This window comes from Anarrhichthys ocellatus, unplaced genomic scaffold (assembly GCF_004355925.1).
Source record: "Anarrhichthys ocellatus isolate YVR2014 unplaced genomic scaffold, GSC_Weel_1.0 scaffold23, whole genome shotgun sequence".
Lineage (NCBI taxonomy): Eukaryota > Metazoa > Chordata > Actinopteri > Perciformes > Anarhichadidae > Anarrhichthys > Anarrhichthys ocellatus.
This window is the reverse complement of record NW_022280053.1, coordinates 623,748-645,750: the sequence shown is the minus strand read 5'-3', so window position 1 is coordinate 645,750 and position 22,003 is coordinate 623,748. Positions and strand designations below refer to the sequence as shown.

At 41.1% G+C, this 22,003-nt stretch overlaps 1 protein-coding gene across 4 annotated transcripts in view; it reads left to right on the top strand.

Moving 5' to 3' along the window:
• The first annotated feature begins 6,161 nt into the window (after positions 1-6,161).
• mast4 (microtubule associated serine/threonine kinase family member 4) overlaps positions 6,162-22,003 on the top strand; it is a 78,166-nt gene continuing 62,324 nt past the window's right edge. For all 4 annotated transcript variants that reach the window (XM_031860315.1, XM_031860314.1, XM_031860316.1 and 1 more), the window contains exons 1-2: positions 6,162-6,669; positions 18,928-19,081. In XM_031860315.1, the coding sequence (XP_031716175.1) occupies positions 6,466-6,669; positions 18,928-19,081 (358 nt within the window). In that variant the 5' untranslated portion in view covers positions 6,162-6,465. The remainder of the gene's footprint in view (positions 6,670-18,927; positions 19,082-22,003) is intronic.

The window sequence follows — 22,003 nt, the reverse complement described above, 5'->3', positions numbered from 1 at the left end:
CATAGTACTCGATAAACCGACGCCAGGTCCCCAGGAGTTGCTTTGTACTTCTTCTTTCCACAAATAGAGCTGCGCAGCATGTGGGGTTGTACCACAGCAGCACTCTGAGTGACTGTGCGTTAGATCTCTGAATGAATTTCTCTTTTCTCTGAGCAGTTACTGAAAACAAGCCTTCATACCTTCACTGTGACTCACAGCATGAATTCAAATTACTTGTTTTTGTCCTGTGATTTCAGAAATTCTTCACGCTCGTTGTGCTTTCAAAGAACTGAATCTCATTTTCATTTGGAAAATCACAAATTGCGCCGCAAGCGTTTCATTTTGAATCGGAAGCGATGTTTCAGAGAACAGACGTGCTCCTATCGGTTCCTATAAGTGAATGGTTTGAGGGAGCTGTATTAGAATTAAAATGTCATCGTTATAAAGAGAGCACTGAGTTTTCCTGCACTGTAAAAAGTTAGTTTAAATGTAGGTATATTATTCACTGCCTGCATAGAAAATACTGCATTACATGGACAATTGATAGCCTGCAAGACTCTGTCTTTAATTATTTTATGTTAAAAGGGAAGAAAAAACAAGAACAAAATAAAAAAAAGGCCCAACAACTAATAATAACAATATACATTTTGTACTTCTTGTTTCTCAGAATCTTAAGAGAGAATAACATGTTTAAGTTAAAGACTCGGGTGTTTAGTGATCATTTGTGTCTGAATTTCCCTAAATCTGTTCAAGTCATACAATTCTGTTGCTTAACAAAAACAGACAAACCAGAAAGAATGCAGATGTCTGTGTAACAATAATCCCATTTGGGTGATCCCCTCCTTCTCCCTGTCATTAAGAACATCACAGTTCTCCTTCACTCGAAAATGTGTTTTTCTTTTTGCTGCTTCAGTTGTATGTTTGACCTTCACTGTGCAGAATTATGTACGTGCAAAGTTTGACGCTAGAAGGCTGTTGTCACCTTCATCGTGCTGAAGGAGGAAGATGCTGATGTGGCGGTTACAGCTGACAACGCCGTCCCGACCCACAGCGTCGTCCTGGAGGTGTAGCACCCACCCTCACGTAAACACACGTAGCCCTGTCAGCACCGTTAGCTGCTAGCCGCCACGCTAAGAGCCATGTGGAGGCGACAGATTTGCTCTCAATTTCTATTTAGCACCTTTCAGTAAGTTAATTAAACTTTAAAAAACCCATATTATGAATATTGTACATAGAAATTAGCATTTTATGTGTTTCTCAATTGTTTCAGGTAACATCTGATGTGATCGAAAGCTCCGGAACAGCCACTAAATGGACCTGGTGGTGAGACTCTAATGACCCTTTGAAACTCATAAATGAATAACTTTTAAATAACTATTAAAAACCCTGTCGGTCAAATTAGGCGTGATCGCAAGTTCCCTGTTTTACACGAGTTTCAGGTAATGTTCTTAAGTTTAAGAAATGTCTTTCATCATTGTTTCGAGGAAATCTACTTCCCACTATTTTACTGCGTGGGTGGTTTTATTTTAAATGTAAGGCCAGGAAATGCCACCCCTTGCTTGGAGAGTTGCAGTAAGGGAAAGATCACATTTAATCTCAGTTAGAGAGGTCTCAGTAAAGAGACACAAAATACAGTAACAACAACAGCAGAATATGTTCGGGTGCATTTATGTGTCGTCAGTTTTAAGTACTTTTAGCTGCATGTTCCTCCTTCAGGGCTGAGCTGTAAAGACACAGGAAGTTCAGTTCTCACCTCACTGACTTCAGGCCCAAAGAACATAATTAACGTCGTTCATCATGATGTTGATCTTATTAACACTCCACTTCAACACCGTACCAGCTGTAGAGCAAAGCTTGAACCCTCGGTTGTTGTTGTTGTTGTGTGTTGATGCCCATGCTTTTAACTCGAGGTGTGCCCAAGTTAAAAAAAGGTTAACAAGTTAGACGTTAAGAAGATTTTCAGAAAAGATTAGCTGGAGATGTAGTTAAGGATTTCATGTTTCAAATCAAAAGCAGTGATTAAAATAAGAGCAGAACATCTTAAAGATCCTTTGCCACAGGAAATTAATTTCTGTTGAACAAAGCAGATGCCTGTCAGCTCATGTTTTTCTCTCACGTAAATTTCCCCACCTCGCTTATCATCCCTGAGATCAGCGAGGTGCTGGAACTCACTTGTGGGCTACGAGGGTTGAAAGCTTGTGTGAGTTGCTCTCATGGTGTTTTGCTTTGATCACAATCCTTTAGTCTTGGTTTTAGCTACCAGAGAGCACAGGATTTAGTAATCCTGTCTACAGTAAACGGGTGTTCATCATTGCTTCTGTTTGCTGTCACACATCTCACACATGATTCATGAAATGCATCTGCACAATAACACAATGAATCTAGATTGTATTAACCTGAAAAGAGATGTTCACTGAAAGTTATTAAATGTGATTAAGTTAGTTTTCCAAGGTAATTCAAATGACCAAAATTTTTATAGCAAACTGCAAAAAGTCCCCTTTCAGAAGACACCAGGATCTAGACTGTAATGAAAAGGGTTCAAGGTTAGCAGCCATGTTGTTTTACCAGGATTCTGCACAAAACAAGAGTGTTAAAACTACAACATTAACAGCTGAGCAGCAACATCCAGATCACATTAAGAGTCGACCGGTAACTTCAGGGAACAGCACCTTCCTGTGGAGAATCTGTGAACTAACCAGTATGTGTGTGTGTGTGTGTGTGTATGTATATATATATATATATATAAAAAAAATAAATAAATATAACATGAGAGAGACACATGCTGCATGGTGATGTGATGTGATGTCATTTTCACCAGAAGAAGAACTCAGACTTTGTACGTGGAATCAAACAGGATAAGTAAAACTGTGAAAATACTCCACAACAAATACAAGTCCTGCATTCAAAACCATACTTAATTAAAAGTACTTAAGTATTATCGGCAGTGTACTGAAAGTATCAAAAGTGAAAATACTCACTCTGTCAGTCTTACTATTATATATGATGTTTTTGGATTAACAGTTTAGTTACGATGGACTTTTCCAGCTGATCCAATGTCGTTCTTGTGAAATGGTTCATTTATCTGAAGAAGTAGTTTTCTCAACACATAAAGAAAACACTTCATCCCAAACATTCAGCATCAACACATCTGGATGTATGTGGTTCTCACTGGACAGGAAGGGGATGAAAGAACGTTAGTATGAAATGGAACTATTCAAGTAAAGTTCCTTGAGTAGGCCTGATAGTGGGACTCATCATTCCACCAGCAGCAGGTCATGTCTGAACGTGTGTTTGTCTTAAAACTACTTTGTGAGCTGCAGTAAACAAAAATGTCAATGTTTGTCTAAAAAACAAATGCTGAGAAACAGAATGATCATTTGTGTTTGTTAGGTAGTTCGTTCGTGTAACTTGAGCAATAAGTGGAGTCAGGTTTTGCTGGTATCATGTTTGGCATGATGATAACATCTGATTATTAGTACTAGACACAAGGTACAGCTGGGGCTGATGGGAATTTTCTGAGATATTTTGACCTGATGATGGCGCTAGATGAAAAGTCAAAGGGATCGTCAAAGTTATTATTATGCTGTTAAGTCTCAGTTTTTATTTGTCTTTAGTTTCATCCTGTTTGTCTTTCTTCTTTTTTTCTTTGGTGTCATTTCGGCCGAGAATGAAAACGTGTTTTGATTTGAAAACTGGACTTTTTGCACCCAAGAGAAAAACGAGTCCGGGGTGAGAGGAGCACAAGAACATCCACTGGGAGGGAAGTGATTCCAGCAGCTTGGACCAGTCGGTGAACTGGTTTAGATAATAATGACGACACACGCTGCTGTTTAAATGTGTGCTGCTGTCTGCACCTCAACTGTCACGACTAACTACACAACACAGCTGTTATAGAATGTCATTCAGCAGCTGGATGGCCTCAAATGTATCGTATAAAAATGAATATTCAGGCCTGAATCAAAGACCAATGACTGTTTTCAGCTGTTTTAACGCCTCTAAAACGAGCAAAGGCCCACTGATGTTCAGTGGGTTTGATGTTCAGCATCTTAGTCCAGCACGCTGACATTCTGACGGCAGCGTTGAGGCGCGGGTTAGAGAATGGCGAGCAAACATGCAAGCTTGCATTTTGCACATGCTCCTCGTGAATGCCAACACTCTTCAGCTGTTGACACATCAGATCGTCAACACTAGATCAAATAAAACTGTCTGAGTATAATGGCTCAACACCTCAGTAGTCTGTTTACACTATGAAGCCCAGTGTAGCGTGACATAATATGGTAGATAAGGATTATGAAGGCAGGAAGCTTGTTGTAGTCTCACTGCGTGAGGAGTCCAGGCTGAACAGCGAGACCAGAGGACAGTGTGTGTAGTGGACTGTCAACTGGTTCTCGATAAATGCAGTTTTTTGGTGTGTATTGGGTCAATTATGCAGTACATGTTTTAAATGTGTGTGTGTAAAATCTTGGATTATAAACTGTGCTGTATGCTCTTGAACAAGAGTGTAGATTTGGTTTCAGAGACAGAATGACCAGAAAATGAGATAAATGTGTAGGCTACATGAAAAAATACAAAATCAATCTAAATGCTGTATTCATTGCTGCACTACTAATGGACTAACCATCTTGATAATCTGTAGTTTTCTTAATAGAGATGCATTGTCCCTGTTAAATAAACCAATAAATAGATAAATAACCTTTGAACAAATGGCGATAACCATTTTTAAATCCCAGAATCAAAAGAAAATCATAAAAGAAAATGAGAGAAAGCTTTACATTTTCAGCTTGTTTGCACTTCTGTAAAGTTGTTTCATTATCACTTCCACTAATACTGACATTTAGCTGAAACTGCAAGAGTCTCCTTTCAGGAGAGACCAGCATCAGGACCGTCATGAAAAGGGGTTCCTGGAAAGTACCACCTTATTTTGGGCATGTCAAACTTTGGCTGCACGGTGGTGTAGTGGCTAGCACTATCACCTCACAGCAAGAGGGGCTCGGGTTCGATCCCCGATCCCGGGTGGTGGTCCTGTGTGGAGTTTGCATGTTCTCCCCGTTGCAGCGTGGGTTCCCTCCGGGTTCTCCGGCTTCCTCCCACAGTCCAAAGACATGCAGACTCGAAATTGCCCGTAGGCGTGAATGTTTGTCTGACTCTCTATGTGCCCTGCGATGAACTGGTGACCTGTCCAGGGTGTACCCTGCCTTCGCCCAATGTCAGCTGGGATCGGCTCCAGCGCCCCGCGACCCTGAACAGGATAAGCGGTTTGGAGAATGAATGAATGAATGTCAAACTTGTAAACATCACATCCTGGTTTCAGAAAGCTGAATCCTGATTCTAATCATAACATCATGCAACATGACTTCAGGCTGTAGGTGTGGCTCTCTGTCATCCTTTTTTTTTATATTTGCAATGGGAGAATACAGAAGATTGTGCAACATTATGTTTCACTCCACACCCTTTTCACACCCTTTTCCTTCATATCTTTTGGGGGATTCAATGTCCCAAAGAATTCCAACTATAGGTGGCTAATCTGTACTCTTTTGCGTGATACAAGCCCCTCGTCATGAATCCAAAAAACTAAATAATTGCTTTGTCGTGGAAGTTAGAACAGAACCCACTCGAATCATTCCTCTGTTTCTCCACGGTACGACTGTTAAACCAGTATTGGTAAGATCAGAGATGAGAACTGCAAGAGTCCCCTTTCAGAGGAGACCGGGACTGGAATGAAAAGGGGTTCAAGGATAACACTAGCAAAAATACCACTCTATTTTGGGTATATGTCAAACTTCAACAATCAATCAATTTGATTTAAAGTGCAGAATCACCATGCAGCATGTTCTCAATACACCAAAAACTACAAAAATGAATACATAGAACAAAGCATACAGCCAGCAAATATAATAATATACATTAAAAAACAATCAATCATAATATAACTAACTTTACCTGCCTGAAAGGGTTTATTTGAATCCAAAACCGCGATCTGTCCTTAACCAAACAGCCGTGTTCTCTAAACCTAAACAACAACAAATAAATTATAAAAGCCCTGAAGGCAAAACTTCTCCCATGTGTATTTCATCTGCCTCTGTTTGGTTCGTTTGGAAGCTGCGGTGATCTGATTGGCCGGCCCTCGCACGTTGTGGGCGGGGCTCAATTTAGGGTCTCGCGGACACACCGCTCGCGTGTTATGAAGGCAGTGACAGTCGAAGCGCTACAAAATATCAAACAGAGGCAACTTTTTAACTGAAGAGGAGACCTCTTGCGCAGCGCGTGCATCGATATCAAACAGGGTATTTTAATATCGATAGAAAAAAAGAAAGAAAAAGAAGTGGTATCCTGTTATGGGGGCTCGCGACTCATAGCGAAAATGAACTCACCGGACAGGTGCGTTGACAGTTTAATTAACAGATAGGCTTTGCTGTGACGTCGCATCTTTAAATGCGCTTGTTATTGATTTGAAATTGGCGATAGTAGTTTATATATATTTAAGAAATGGAGCATAAACAGTATTTGTCGAGTGGAAGCGAGTCGTCGTCCGGTTCAAACACACTGTCAGAGGGAGAAGAAATGACGCCGGAGCTGGACGTCAAAGTTCCCGGAGATGATGCTCACAACTCGGACTGCGAGAGTGTCAACGAGGCGGAGGAAGACAAGGAGACACCGAGGGACGAGGAGAGTGAAGACGAAGACGAAAAGGTAAACACGCACACACACACACACACGCGCGCACACACACACACACGCATTACTGCAAATGTGAGGTGAAAACTCAAACTGCATGGGTTTTATTTTGAATTTGAGGCGTGCCAGTAATCCTTTTTAAACGCCTCCGTGGTCGGTAATAAACTTGAATTAATTAATCTCCTGCTGTCAAAGTATTGGTAAACAAGCACCTGCATCAGCTCAAAGTCTGAGCTCGTGTTTGGTTTGGGGTTTGCACACGTCACGAAGTCAGTGCAGCTCACAGTCCCAGGAATAATTCATGCTGTGAGCTTCTTAAGACTTCATGCCTCTATTATTATTATTATTATTATTATTATTAATGTGCTCTTGAGTCTCTCAGCACATATGCATGTGAACTGCTGCTCTGCTTGCAGTGAGACGAGTCAGCTGTAGTAGATGTTTGTCTTAATGGTGCTGCTAATACATGATTCCCTAATTTTACAGCCTCAATTTGTGCCTCTCATGTTTTACCATTACTGAAGGTATTGCTGCAAACTTATTGAAAAAACAATCTGCTTCACGAAGGAAAGATTTTCTGAAGTTTCCTCTTTTTTTTTTTTTTTCCTTATCTAAAACAAAATGGTAGCCAGAAATACTGTGCTCAATTTGTACAACATGAACAAAAACAATATCAGTTGTCTAATACAACAGTCCTGCACAGAATGTTGTATTAATAAAGGTAGTAATTAGTTTTACAGGTACTTTTAGAGGCTGCAGTTTGTGGTGCTGTTGAATTGTATTGCATGTTATTGAAAAGGTATTTCTAATATTTTGTCCACCCCATTTATATCAACTAGGGTAGACTAAATATAAGACACACCACTTGGTGTAAGACAGCAGAATTCAACAGCACCAGAAACGGCAGCATCTCTAAAAGTATTCTTTAATGAAATACCTTCACAAGGAATGTAAGGGTACATGAGAGGCTCATACTGGGGCAAGTAGACACACACTGATCTTATAAAAGGGGCGTGCTGTTGTTGTGGAGTTCATTTAGGAAACAGATGGCGAAAATGAGGAAGACAAAGATTCACTCAGCCTTTTATTTTAAAACACTTTACAGACTGGTTGGACTGGCTCAGATGAGCATGATGCAGCCTGATGCCTGCAAGGGTGTGTTTGAGAAATTACCTAACCTACAAACACGTGTGGCAGTCTGTCATCTATTATGAAGTCTAATGCATGCAGTGGGAGAATACAGAAGATTGTGCAACGTTATGTATTACTTCACACTTTTCCTCGTGTGTGTTTTGGGGGATTCAATGTTCCAAAGCATTGCAGCGAGCTAATCTGTACATTTTGGCGTGACACATGCCCCAAAATATCGTAATAACTCTTTTTGTCATGGAAGTTGGAATTGCACAGACAGGACTCACAAAAATAATCCATTTGTTTCTCCTCACTACGACTGTTAAAATCAGTATTTGTAAGTGCTTCAGACTCTCCAGCAGGCACATAACCCCCCCCCCCCCCATTACACTGGGTCTTGACTAATTTAGTTTGGCTGAGTAACAGTTTGACAGACCATTAGCTAAATAGAAGTGAGGCACAGACTAATACCGGCCTCTTATATTAGAACAGTGTGTTTTCCCCCCATGGTTGTGCTGAAATCAAACCAAAAGTTAAACAGACTTCAAAAGCCAGAGCAGCTTCTATTGGATGAACCTTGTCCCCCTTTTCTCCTCCTGAGCCCTTTTTTGAAATGTCAGTTTGAAATCCATTTAAAACCACTGCTCTCTGTACTTGGCCACAGAAGACGAAATGTAATTTGACCCGTTTTACTGCACTAAATCATCACGTCACTGGCCAAAACACAAAGTAGGTAAGCTGACCTTCTGGTGAAGAGCCGCCTTGAAGTGGAATTAGTACAGGGATAATCGGGGAAACCCGACCTTTGCCCTATGTTAAAGAAGGAAAGTCTTCTGAGAACTCTCATGACGTCTCCTTTCCAGACTTAGCCTCGGCCAGTGCTTCAAGGAGTGAGACACGTCCTGCGGTGGTGCTTCATGGAGTTTTTCAGTGTTTATTTGGTGCTTATCCTCACTCAGTGTGTGTGTGTGCTGCATCTTTGTCCATCCAAGACGTGTGAATCATTCCAGCGTGGTGGGCTGTGACGGAGAACATTATATACAGTCGAGATGAGATTATCCCACGCATAATCCTTTCATCCATCCACAGGATAAGATAGCAGCAATAGATTGAAATAGGAAGCATAGTGCATTGCAAGTTAGAGATTGCTCTGCATTATGACATTTTATTCCAGCAAAAGGGCCAAACGTTCATTGGTTCCAGCTTCTCAATTGTGATTATTTATTGTTGTTACTTTTCTCTGTTTTATATCGTTGTGAATTTAATATCGTCGGACAAAACAAGCAACTTGAAGACTTGCTGAGCATTGTGGCAGATATTTCCATTATTTTCTGACATTTTCTAGTCTGGCTACACCTTACGATCGTTTTCATTCTTGATGAATCTGCTGATTCATGCCCCACAATCAACATTCTGAACAAAGGCGTGTCTGCGCCGTGAGCATTCTTCAAGTTCACGGGATCCACCGTCTCTCAGGATCTAAAGTGGAATTCCAACATGAACACCCAAAGCCCCAGCAGAGGATTTACTTCCTTCAACCTGCCTCAAGAGCTGCTCAGTTCCACTCTGCAATTATCCAGTCTGCTCTGTGAACATCCATCACTGGGTGGTTTGGATTCCCCCGCCCCGCTGCAGAACACTGTCGGACAAAACCACCAGACACAAGAACAGTTTCAATATGTACAATAGTACAATATGTATTTCATAGTTTAAATACTCTGTTCTTCAACATGTTCATATCATCACAATATAAATTCAGGCATCGCTCCAACACTAAACCCAAAATATATTCAATTTACTATAACAGATGACAAAAACAATCCTCATTTTTGAAAAGCTGGAACCAGAGAGTATTTGGCAGCTCTAATCAATTCAAAACATGTTTTTCGATCGGGATTTAATCTAAGTAATTAAATAGGATTTATGGTATAAAAGCACTGTTTTCATCCTCATGTGAGGCACATGTTTGAACATGACTCGAGGCTTCATTTTCTGCTTTAGTTGCATGGAGGACTGTTATAAATCATTGTAGATTTGAGATAATACTGTAATAATCTGTCGGTGTGTTAATCATTGTATTCCTTGTCTATATATGTCCTGCTGCTTTTATATCCCCCCATAATTATAAATCCAATGTTCCCATACATTATCATCGCTACCTCTCGTGTTGTGATAGCGGAGTATGGGAACTGCCAGTCTGTTGTGCTTAATCGCACCATTTCCTATTTGGTATTCTTACATTTATATTTGTTGCAGGAACAATAAAAGAGAATCCGATTTTGTTAAGCCTTAAATGTTACACCTTCAGCCAAAAAACAAACCAGCATCCCCACCACGGTATAATAAGTAATAATAAGTTGAAGTGGGCAGGTCCTTTTGCCATAGATCAGAGAACATCATGGTAACGGCAGTGATTATTCCTTTTCTTCCCACCAGCTTTACTCGTTCAGTCCTGCAGATGTTTGTGTAGCACAGTAGTCACTTGACGGTCGGCTGGATTACCTTCAGTACACAGAGGGAGCATCTCACCCCTCCTCAGTGGTGGGGTGAGATGGAAAGTGCATTGCGTCATGCACAGCCCATGCCACCCAAGAACAGAGGCAAAGTTTTTTTTGTTTTTTTTTTTAAGCGGATTTACTCGATATTTTCATAACAATGTATGAAATGAGAACGTGAAAACAATGTGAAAGGGGTCGTTATTAGTGATCTGCAGCTGGGACTAGATGAAAAATAGCCTCTTGGCTAACTCTCGCACATTTACAGGAATGTTTTATTCACTATCCCTAATAAATAATCCAATAAATGACAAAAACAAGCTCCCGTTGACTTTACGCAGCTTTGTCGTGGTTTTCGGCTGATATTTTACTTTAACAAAAAGCTTGTGTTGCAAACTGGAGGTGTGGATTTTAAATGATGTGAGCTCTTATCGATCGCTGGGGGCTCTAATCATTTGCATTGTGTGAAGTGTAGGATCCAGAGTATTTAGGGCATGACTCATATTAGGGGCTAAAATTCAGGATATCTCGGCCTCTGCTCCTTTTTTGATTTTGACCATTTCTTTCAAAAACCTGGTTCTTACGCGCGCGCCCCAACTACAAAGAAGTACAACACTAAATTGTTTGAGCAGCCCTTTAGGATCAGACCTGTTTTATGCCGTCCCAAAGTACCTCACTGTCAAACTGATCTTGTCTGTGTTTGCTCATCTTATGCAATAGTGTGACCAGTCGTGCTTTACACACGTGCTGTCTGGGGCTATGCCAGACTCAGACAGCAGTTCATTCATTTTATTGCTATACTGATAAAGCATTTTTCCTACAGTTCAGTCCCTGTTCTCAGCTGTATTGGGCTGGATAGCACTTAAAAGGCACCAGTATCCTTAAAGGTGCATTATACAGGATCATTAGTCAGAGCAATAATTTGCAGCAAGCAACTATTTGCTGTGTAAAGATATCGAGGAGTCTACCTGAGCAGAGAATGAAGTGGCTTTCCCTCTGTGTGTTTTGTAATCCGAGCTTCTTGTGCATGTGAGCGTACCCCCAGTGGCTAGCTCATGGCCGCTGCCATGCACAGTACCGAACGCTGTTAGCTCTGTTGCTCTTAGCACTGCTAGCTTCTTTGACAAAACAAGTCTCTGGACGTTGTTCTTTAATAAGCATTACCAATGGCTGACTTCAAGAAATGCACATTCATCAGTTTAAAGCTCTGTAGATTATTTTGGTACAATGTTTCCATGAGTTGTGTTAATAACGCTTCGAGTGCTTAGAAAGCTGGGACTTTTTTTGAGAGATCAAAAGTATTTTGAGAACAAGAATAGACAAGTAAAATGTTGAAACCTGAGGCTTGTTGCTGGGTTGGGCATTGATGTGCTTAGTATAAGGAAACGATGTCTGAGCTGGCAAACAATGATGTCACTGCTCATTGATGTCGGATAAAGGGAAAGCCCAGCGGGACCTTGGTTATTGGACTAAGAAATGCATTATTTGACTGGAGATTTTTCAACAAAAATGAAAAGATCAAATTTTCGTTGGGTATTCTTAATTTAATTCTTAATTTTAAACAATCAAGTCAAGCTGTTAGTAGTCTCTATTTCCTTTCTGCATCCTCTTTCTCAATCACACATGATCCTCCGGTTCATTCCATGATGTCCTGGTAAAGTCATGCGTTGCACCAGTGCTCTTTGTGCATCAATATTTGCTTCTGTTTGACAATATTTAACACTCTCTTTATTCAATGGCTCAGTTCCCGTGCTGTGCCCTGAAATAAGCGGCCATTTATTTAGTCAGGCTGCCAATCAGGGTTATTAGAGGGACATCCAGTGTCAGTGCATGCTTTGTGCAAAGAGGATTAACACACTCTGGTTAAGACTCTTTTCACTCCTATTGTGGACTTGTGGTCTTTCCAGGATCCGCCTCTGATTTTTGACTCTTCTTCGCTGACCTTTTGTATGCGTGAACGTCTGGGTTTAATCTACAGTTTTGGATGTCTGAGCATTCGAAGTGATACAGGAGCTTAAGTTTGTTGATATCTAAACATGTCTCTGGGTCGGAATTCCCCTTCATGTCAGTGGACATCATCGGAGGGAAGCAAGGTGAGACACTCCAGCAGGTTGACTGGATTAGACACTAGGGTGAACGTAAAGCTCCTGTAATATATTCTATAATGTATTTATTTCTTATCGTAGCGTGTATGAAAATGATTTTGACTTGATTTTTAATGGTTGTGAATGAACACACTTTCATGGTAAATAAGTAGGAAGAAGGTCATGTAGCAAATCAGACTGTAATATCTCTATGAGTTTTACATTTCACTGACCTCCAGTCACACACTTTTGCCACAACTGTTGAGGCATTTCATATCAGTAATGAGATTATGAAGTCAAACAAACAACCAGGTCATTTACTCTTTCCTGACATTTCTTTTGAACATGTTGAAGGATTCAAAATGATTCCTGGCTGACTCTGGAGACTTTTCTCTTTTTGCACGAGTCGGGCTCCAATGAGATTCCTGTAAAAACAACCGCATGTCCAATGTTTCATGGTTGAATCAGAGACACAAAAACAACCCTTCTTGTTCCCAGATGCATATCGTGTTCGGTACACCACATTTTATGGAATGCATACAATAAGCCTCTAAGGCCAGTAAAAAACCCCAAGACTTCCTTGGTGGAAGACGTAAGGCATGGTTTGATCCTTTACATGCGGAAGATAAGAAATCGTCCCAGTCGTCTGAAATTGGAGAAGGAAAGCACTGCTGTATTTTTCCAACTTTAGATCACGTCAACACAGGAAACGCAATTCCCCTGTGAGAGCACACAAAGTGCAAACACTGAGACCCAAAGGTTTTCTTTAGCTGACGAAGGGACAGCGTCCATGTAAGGAGAAAAATGAAGTGTCCGTCGGGTGACGGAAATGTGGAAAACCTTAGTACAGTTATTTGGATTTTAGCCGTGAGACTTTAAAATGTGCTGTTTACCCCCATGAGTAAACACTTGAGATCCTCAGAGCAGAGGGCAAAGGAAGAGTGGAATTCGGGGAGAGTTGAAGTAGACAGATGTTGGGTGACGAGGTCGGCCAGAACATTTTCTCTACTGCAGTTGACCCTGGGAAAAAGGCTGATGAGCATCTTCCCCATCTCAAGAGTTCATGGAGTACGGTTCACAAAGATGGAAGCATTGCAGGAATTGACCATCGCATTGTACAATCACACCAGATGTTTGTTGTGTAGGCTACTAACAATGAAATGAGAAAAAAAGTTTCAATTTACAGAAACAATCCTCTAATGCATTCCTTCATGAAACTGACCATTCGCTAAACCCCTCCCCCGAACAGTGATGGTCCAATCAGAGCCTCTCTCTGAACAGTTTAGCCTGTTGAACCATCAACATTAACCATAGTTTATATGCACTGTGCTGAAGCTGGTGAGCCCAAAAAGATGGAGGTTGGTTTATGGCTTTTTGCCGGTTACACCTACAGCCTATGGGTCACACTCGTTGTCTTTTTGATTCTTCACAGTTAATTTTGTTTGTACGCTCTCTGGCGTTTTGGAGAATAGTGCAACAAACATTGAGTTTAAACACCTCTGTGCATGCTCAGAGCTCGCATGCCATCTGTGGAGGCTCTCGCTGCGGTGACAAGTGAGAGTATAAACAAAGCTTCTGGCTCTCTAATCTCATGAAAACTTGTTGTAGTTTGGAATGGGGTAAAACTGGTTTAATATATTTATCACTCCACACTTGTGAACTTCTGTTTTGTGCCGTTTTATTTAGTGTATTTGATGTTCTGTGGTCGTTTTTTTTTCCTACCCGACAACAGGCTCCCTGCAAAAATACAACAATAATAAATAAAAAAAAAAGCCCAGTTGGTTGATGAGATAGCAAAATACCAACCCTGATGAAGGGAGGTTATGTAACAAGCAGCACTCTGCTGCTGAAGGCAACAACATGGAAATCTACAGATTGCTAAAAAGCTGCAATATCTTTTTAGGTCTTTGTATTTCAGTGTAGAGTCTAAACTGTTTTTGAGAAAATGGATATTTAGAGAGGAGGAATTCTCGATGGTCGTCTTTAAGTTTTATTCCCGGTACAAATGCTGAGTCAGCTGTATGTTGGCATGCATGGACAGTGAGAGATGACTATTGCATATTCATGTTATTCTCAGTTGTAGATGAGACAAGGATGTGATAAAGAAACAATGGCAGGGCGAGCGAGGACTGGAAAGAGTGTGAAGGCTCTTGATGTATGGGTTTGTCTTCCTGTTGTATTGTAAGCGTGTTCTCATTGTGTCTTAGCAACCAAAGAAAGACACTAATAACACTTTGTTCCTGTCTGTAAAAGGTTCCTTTCATCCATCTTAGTCAAATGATAAACCGCACTTTAATATCCCGGAGTGTCAATGCATTTGCTAATTCTCCCTTTGTGCAACTGCTTTAGATTTATTTAATTTAATGAGGAAATCATGACTTAACTCTCTTCACCTTTGTAATGCAGAACCATGCAAACTGGTGAAGTATACAATACTATGCAATAGTGGGGAAGAAATATTGAAATTGGTGTTTATGTGTTTGCACTTGAGTTGTTTTCGTAGCCAAGCCTCGTGCTGCCGTAGCGTAGTTCACACACAAGCATTGCTTGGGCTGTTGCAGTATTTCTTCCTAGACTTTGAGGACGATGTCCTCGCGTGCAGCCTCGCGTTAGCTGCTCTTTCATCCTTCAACCTGCCTTTTGTAGGATCTACAACTCCTCCTGCTGTTCTGTCCTTTTGATTGCAAGTTTGTTTAGGTAGCTGTGTGTATTGTTTGTGTTTGGTATAGAAAAAGTGTCTTTCGCTGCCGCAAATGTATGTAGTCTTGGCTGGTAAACGACAACAGCTGGGGTAAAACTTGTACTGAGTGTTTGCTCTCAGCCTTATCCACAGTGCGCTGGAACGGTTCTCTGCATGCATTACATTTTATTTCTGTTTTCTCATTTCTCTTGCACATTGTTGTTTCCCTTTTTTCTGGCTCTTTCAGTTTCCATAGTTCAACTGGTTCTTTAATGACAGTCTTTTAATGCTTGCAGCTAAATAGCCAGATAGTTTTCTCAGGAGTTAGACAAGGCTTAAAGATAGTTAGTCTTGGATTTGCAGTTACCGCTTGGTCAGAAACGCTAATGCTAATGTTGCTCTGTAACTGCTGGATGTTAAAATAGGTAACTGTTTGTTAAAGTTTAACTTTAACAGTGATGAGTTTTGTGTTCCTAACTTGTCTCCGCTGCCTCCAAGTGCCCAAAGACATCAGTAACTGCAGGTTTGATATCTTAGTTATTGGCATAAAATCCATTATTTTCATGCACTTTTGAGTCAGAGGAAGTGTTGTTTCATGCTCAGCGGATATTGTGGTCAACACGATGCCGTAAACCACAGGGGAGTCAGGATGCAATCAAAGCGAGGCTTGTTTTGTAAATATTAACAGCAAATAAACCAAAACACACCAATATAGAATAAATTATTAAATTGTGTGTCAAACATTCTTTATTCAGGTTGCCTAATCTTTCAGTTGGTAAACACAACTGACTTTGTGTGTTTTGCAGTCCGCCTTCTTTGTTTCTCTTGTGCTTTGACAACAGAGGGTTGTTGGTACTGTCCTGTGTGTGTGCGTGTGTGTGCGCGTGTGTGCGTGTGTGTGTGTGTGTGGAGGCGGGAGGGCCAGCTCAGGTTTGATCTTGCTCTCAGGATCCGTGCGTGGCTCTCTGCTGCATGAGGGAGGACCGGTAGGTGAAAGGACGCTGGCAGCTGCCAAAACGTCAGCGTGTGTGTGTGTGTGTGTGTGTGCGCATGCTACCCGCCGTGCACACAGAGAGCGAACTGCAGTGCTTTCCATGTGATCAAGTTGGCATTTGAAGCACTGGCACCCACATTTAACATCAATGCAGATGTTTTGGACCTAACAACAGAGCTAACTTATACATCGCTTAAATTCAGATATGCGTGGAACAGGAAATGTGTCTTTACTGATTACCCAGATGATTGTATCATAATTGGCTGATAATGATTGCCAAGCTCAGCGGGCCAAAACAGATGAGAAACTCTGTTCAGCTTTGGCAGCCCTCCACAGGTTTTCTGTTTTTGTGCACCAACCGAGTCAAGAGGATGAAGGCAAAAGGCTCATGCAGTGTGTTTGTGTGTGTTTAAATCTGTCTGATTGTACTATGTGTGCTGGCTGACTAGTTATTCTAAGTAAGCAGCAAGTATTTACCTCATGGTCCTGTGAAAGATAAAAGCATTTCCTGCATCACATACTGCCCCTCAAGTAGCTATGTCTTGTCTTTTCTTCTTAAAATATTGATTGATTTATATTCCATGTATGCATAGTCAAGTGAAAAGCAAACGTCCCGCCTCTAAACCTCAGACTTTAGCCCAGCACACAGATGCAACTTCTGATTATCTTACTTCCTTTTATGAGTTGAAAGTCAACTTGTAGTGATATCTAAAATAATGTGATCTGCATATAAAACAAAACAGAAATATTACATTTCTTCTCTTGTCTTTTTTTTACACAATAATGCAAACACAAAATTCCTTAAAGAAAATAAAATCAGCACAGCCTAATTTGTCTTCCTTGAGGGGAAAGAGGAGGATTATAAACAGCAGAAGCTGGAGGATATTGAGAAATACTGTAACTTCTATAGAATGCGTGAAACTTCCTTTGTGACACGTGGTGACCCTGCGGTGACTTGGCAGCGCTCCATCAGGTAATAATACATGCACCACTGTGGTCCATGGTGGTCAGGAGTGAGGGTCATAACGGCCTGACCTGAGGAAGATGCTTCTGGCTCTGTACAATGCGGATGATGCAGAGTTTACCTCTGATTGTTTCACAGCTTAACGCTAAGCTGCTTACAGAGGCATTGCTTGGTTATTAACTGTGTGTCCGTTCTTTATTTCATTGTGATTAATCTGAATGTATCTGCCTTTAAGTACCTGTATATTCAAACTTCATTTATTTGCCATGTGAATCAAATGGAGAGTTACTTATCTCTGGATCAACATGGGTTTCACCACACAAAGTAGTTCCTACGTGACTGAGAAGTAAAAGAAGTAGTGAGATGTGGGTGGCACGTTGTGTCATTTTAACAAAAAAAGTCTTTAAAATATATCTCACAATTTCACAGTACCGATAGCATCTTCTGCTGTCGGTACTTTAGAAGTTACGGAGGGAGATCTGAGCTGAGAGGTAATGCATGTTCTGCTTTCCGGCTAATGGTTTCTTTTCCTGTGTGTGTGTGTGTGTGTGTGTGTGTGTGTGTGTGTGTCTCAGCGCTAACAGATCACACAGAGGTTTGTAGACGCATGCACAGATATATCTCACACAGTACGCTTCAGAAGAACAATGGACGGCACTGTTGCAGAGCTCTGACATGTCAGGGTCATGAGATCTTGATGTCAGAGTGTCTATTTGTGCTGAAGGCGGAGCCGCAAAATATCAACTGCCTCATGATTTTAGAAGTGATGACTGAAGATCAACTTCATTGCATAGTATTCTGCGGTTTTGCTATTCGGAGAAGCATTACTTTGATTTTAACCTGTACGGAGTCACACTTGCTCTACATTTCTATAGTCGTGGAGAGGTCGAGCCACACCACAAAGAATTGGTCTCAGTTGTCCTCGATTGTCCCGGGATCATGAATCCTCCCGTAGAGGAGCAGAGAGAGTTTCCTTCCACAGAATGCTCTGAGCCATGTATATCTTTGTGTTCTCAGGGAGGGCCTCTTCCTCACCACCGGGCATTGTTGGGTGGTCCGAGCTTCTTGTAAAGTCATTATCTTCTCGGAATACAATACGGTGCAACCTGTTTAATGTATTTATAACAGCCGTATTCCTAGATGTAGACAAGTTAGCTTTCTCACTAGCAGTGTATAGACGCATGTTTTACTGCTCCTCTCGCTCTCAATATTATTGTCATAATGTTCTGAGTACATTTGGGATACTGGCCTATTGCTTACAAAAAAACCATACCAAAAAAATCCTATGTGCCATAGAAAATTAATTTTCTATGAAAATAACAACAGTTCAACGTTAGACATTAGAGTTGTTAATTGATGTGCCTATACACATATTAGATATTGGTTTCTGTGCCAAGAGGTTAAGACTTTTTAAACTAGGATGTGTTCTGTACATACAGTGCAATTTATTAGAAATATATTCAAGCCATTTAAAAACAGGCAGCAGGCTGTAGTTGGCCCTCGGACTGTAGTTTGGCCACCCCAGGCTTAGGGGTGTGGCAACCTTACAAGTCTTGCGTTGGTCGAGTGATTCATAAACTACATTTTGTGCTCAACTCTAAGCTGAACATCATTTTGAGAACAACTAGGGGAATCTCCGTCCTAGAGATCATTGAAGAAGTTAAATCCTTAGAAGTTCCTGCGGTTCATAGATTTGTCAGAGTTTTGTACATCATGCCTCCTTCATGCACCGTTAAGTTGTGGTCCATTTCAACGGTTATTGTAACTACAGTATGCGCAAAAAAACACACTGATGAAGGTCTAACGAGCTGAAATGTAGGCTTTCTTTGAACGACACAAAGAAGAATAACGACCTCATCCTTACATGGTTATGAGAACAACTTCTGGATGCATTAAATGTATTTTATTTCTATCTTTTCCTCTAGTTGGACCACATCCTCTACCCTCCCTCCACCTACCTCAGGAAGTCCAGTAACCCCGAGTTGACTTACGGATTAAGTCCCGCCCTCAAATTCAGGCGACATCTCAGTGAGGATGGAAAAAACGTTCGGAGGCGGAGCCTTGGGGGAGGTCTCACAGGTAATCGCTTCACCAATGGTCTCCTCATTCTAGCTTTAGACAACCACATCGATGCTTTTATACGTAACTAATGTCACACCACTGCTTTTGATATACTACAATAATAGCTTGAGTCCGCAAACTTGGCACACACATGGTAAATGTATGAAATAAGAGCTTCAATGGATTTAATCTACTTGGGAGGACAGTTTGTGTTGGTTATATAATGTTTTCCTGCTATTTATAGTGGAACTCCTGCACAGACTGATTCATCTTTACTGTCACTAATCTCAATGAAGTAATCGAGAAGTGCCGATTGCAATTTTCTTGGCGGCTGCAGAGTTTTTAAAAGTCAGATTTAGTCAGTTTCTTCGAACTATGATTGAGAGCAAGGCTCGGTAAAGTTTTAAATGTTATCCTTTTAATTTGTAAATGTCATCTATAGTGATTATTTGTGATAAAAGTTGTTTATGTTAATCTTCATAACATTAACGGCCACAAATCCACGTGGATGCACCTTAATGGGGAATTAAATCCCCTAAATGATAATCCACAGTGAACATTTGTTAGTGTTTGTTACCTTTTCGTGGAGGAAATAGTTCCCTCAGGACATGCTTCAAAGTAAATCTGCACTTCAAATGTACGACTGTTTGCAGTTGCAGCTAGTAGTGATGAACACTTGCCATCTGTCACTTAAAACTGGCTCCGCGGAGAAAGCAACAATGGCAGTGTCACACTTGGCAGTACACAATTCGAAAGTGCATCAGAGATAAGTTTGATAAAGCCAAATAGGATTACATCATTACCTACAAACAGGTGAGACGAGGACAGATGTCACCTAACTGGACGCCCTCCAGGCCTGTAGAGCATCATCTCAATCAGCATCTCTCTATGCACCAAAAGAACACATACTTTTCTCCTCATGCTGGTTTGTCAAAGCTGCCCTTGCTGGTTTGAAAGGGGGCGGGACACAGCTGGACAAAAGGTGATGTCACATACTTCAGAGCACCAATCAGGATTTAGCCGTATTTGAAACAAACTGAGATTGTGGGGTTTTGAGCATAGAAGTTATGAGGTTGTAGTTTTGTGGGTTAAACTCTTGATAAATATAAACTAAAGATTTCCCCTGAACTTCAACTTTGACTCTTGTTTGTTGATTTAGCCATCAATATCTAACGTTAGTGGGGAAAAAAACTGCACAATCCAATTTGTTGCAGCAACTCTTTGCATTATTGACCTATAACTGTAAATGCATCACCAGATTGGCTAAAGTGTGCTCTGTGGTAACAGCCACACTGAGTCAGTGGATATGAGGAAGAATACACGAACCAACAAGCTGATCACTTTACTGTGTGCTGCCCACACAATGAAGCAGACTGCGTTCCTGTGATGAGGAATGTGTCAAGTCAGCAGAGAGCTACCCCCTTGGAATTGTAAAATTCACTGTGTGATGGTTTGAGGTTTAAGTCTGTAGGTCGGTAGCAAATCCTGCTGCACATACTGCACATCCAATTTACTTCCAGGTTTCAGTAACTAGGAGTTAGAGAAGAGCATTGCTCTCAGAGTTGTTCCGATACAGATCCCAGTATCAGAAATGCCTCCGATGTTGCCTAAAATGTTGGATCGGGTATCAGGGAGTGCGTTCTCGTATCATCCATGAGCTCATTTATGCTACACAGGAACAACAACGCGTTTGACTCGCTACTCGATCTGTAAATTCTGGCCGATCCGTACTGCACATGTGCAGACTTGTGCTACACACCTTGCTTAAGCACTCTTCTGCAGCCTAATTATTTTATATTACAAATCTGTGTTGAGGAAAGCTAGTTTAGGTTGTGTGACTGCAGCCTTGTTCACTTCCATTCAGGCCGTTTTGGGGCCTTGAACGGCTCTTTGTGAGGTAAATGTTGAAGACCTTCACCTCGATGATTTAAAATGTTGACCTTTCCACAGTCAATGAAAGATTGTGTTTCCATCAGCTGCAGCTTTGAATGAATGCATTACCCTTTCACTAACCGGCCCACATAAAAACAAGATGGATAAAGAAACATCAAACGAAAGCAAATCAACTTCCATCAACTTGATTGTGCCGTTAAAGCCACGCAAGTGAGATTGGGTTTTCTCTCTGCTGTTGATTTCAGCACAACAACCTAATTGTTGTTTCAGTGAAGCTAGTTTGTGCTTGCAGCTAGAACAGCACTTGAGGGCAAATGCTGTAATGGTTTAGACATGCTTTAACGTCATGAAAAACAAAATCATTTATTATTTAAAGGTTCAACTTAAAAGTGAAAGTTGGACAAATCTAGATTTCAGCCTAAGCCTCCTTATGAATTCACTCATGTAGCAGCGAAGTGAGGCTCAACCCCAGACTTTACAAATGTTATTCCTTTGGAATCGTGGTGGAAATGAATTGTCTTATAATTCCAATATGTTAAATAAAACGGCTTCATTCAGTTTATAATACAGTAAATAAAAGAGCTCTTGTGTTTCTAACCCCCCTGAGGAATGAAGAGTTTTCTCTGTGAGAGGACGACAGTGTGGCAAAATAAAGTTTTAATGTTTTACGTCCTTGAGCCAGAAACTTGTTGATTCCCCGTTGGTGAATCTGGCCGGCTGAGTGAGAATAGATTACCTCTGCTGTGGTACTTCTGAGATGAAACCCAGCAGAGCAGCGACAGCGCGTGTGGAGAGTTTTGATTTGTCAGTTTATTTTCCGCATCATGATTCATGCAGGAGAGGTTTGCTTGAAACCGGGGCGTCTGCACAAGGTCGGGAACAGAGCGGTCTGACCTCATGAATACCTGTGTTGAATGTAAAAAAATAATAATCTCCTCCTCTCTCCTGAAGCCTTCCTTTCACAAAGTGTTGACTGGTGCCTGAAGAGAGATTTCCTTTATTCCGGGATGTGATGGGCTTTAGTGAGGAAAGCTTTTGCCGGTAAGG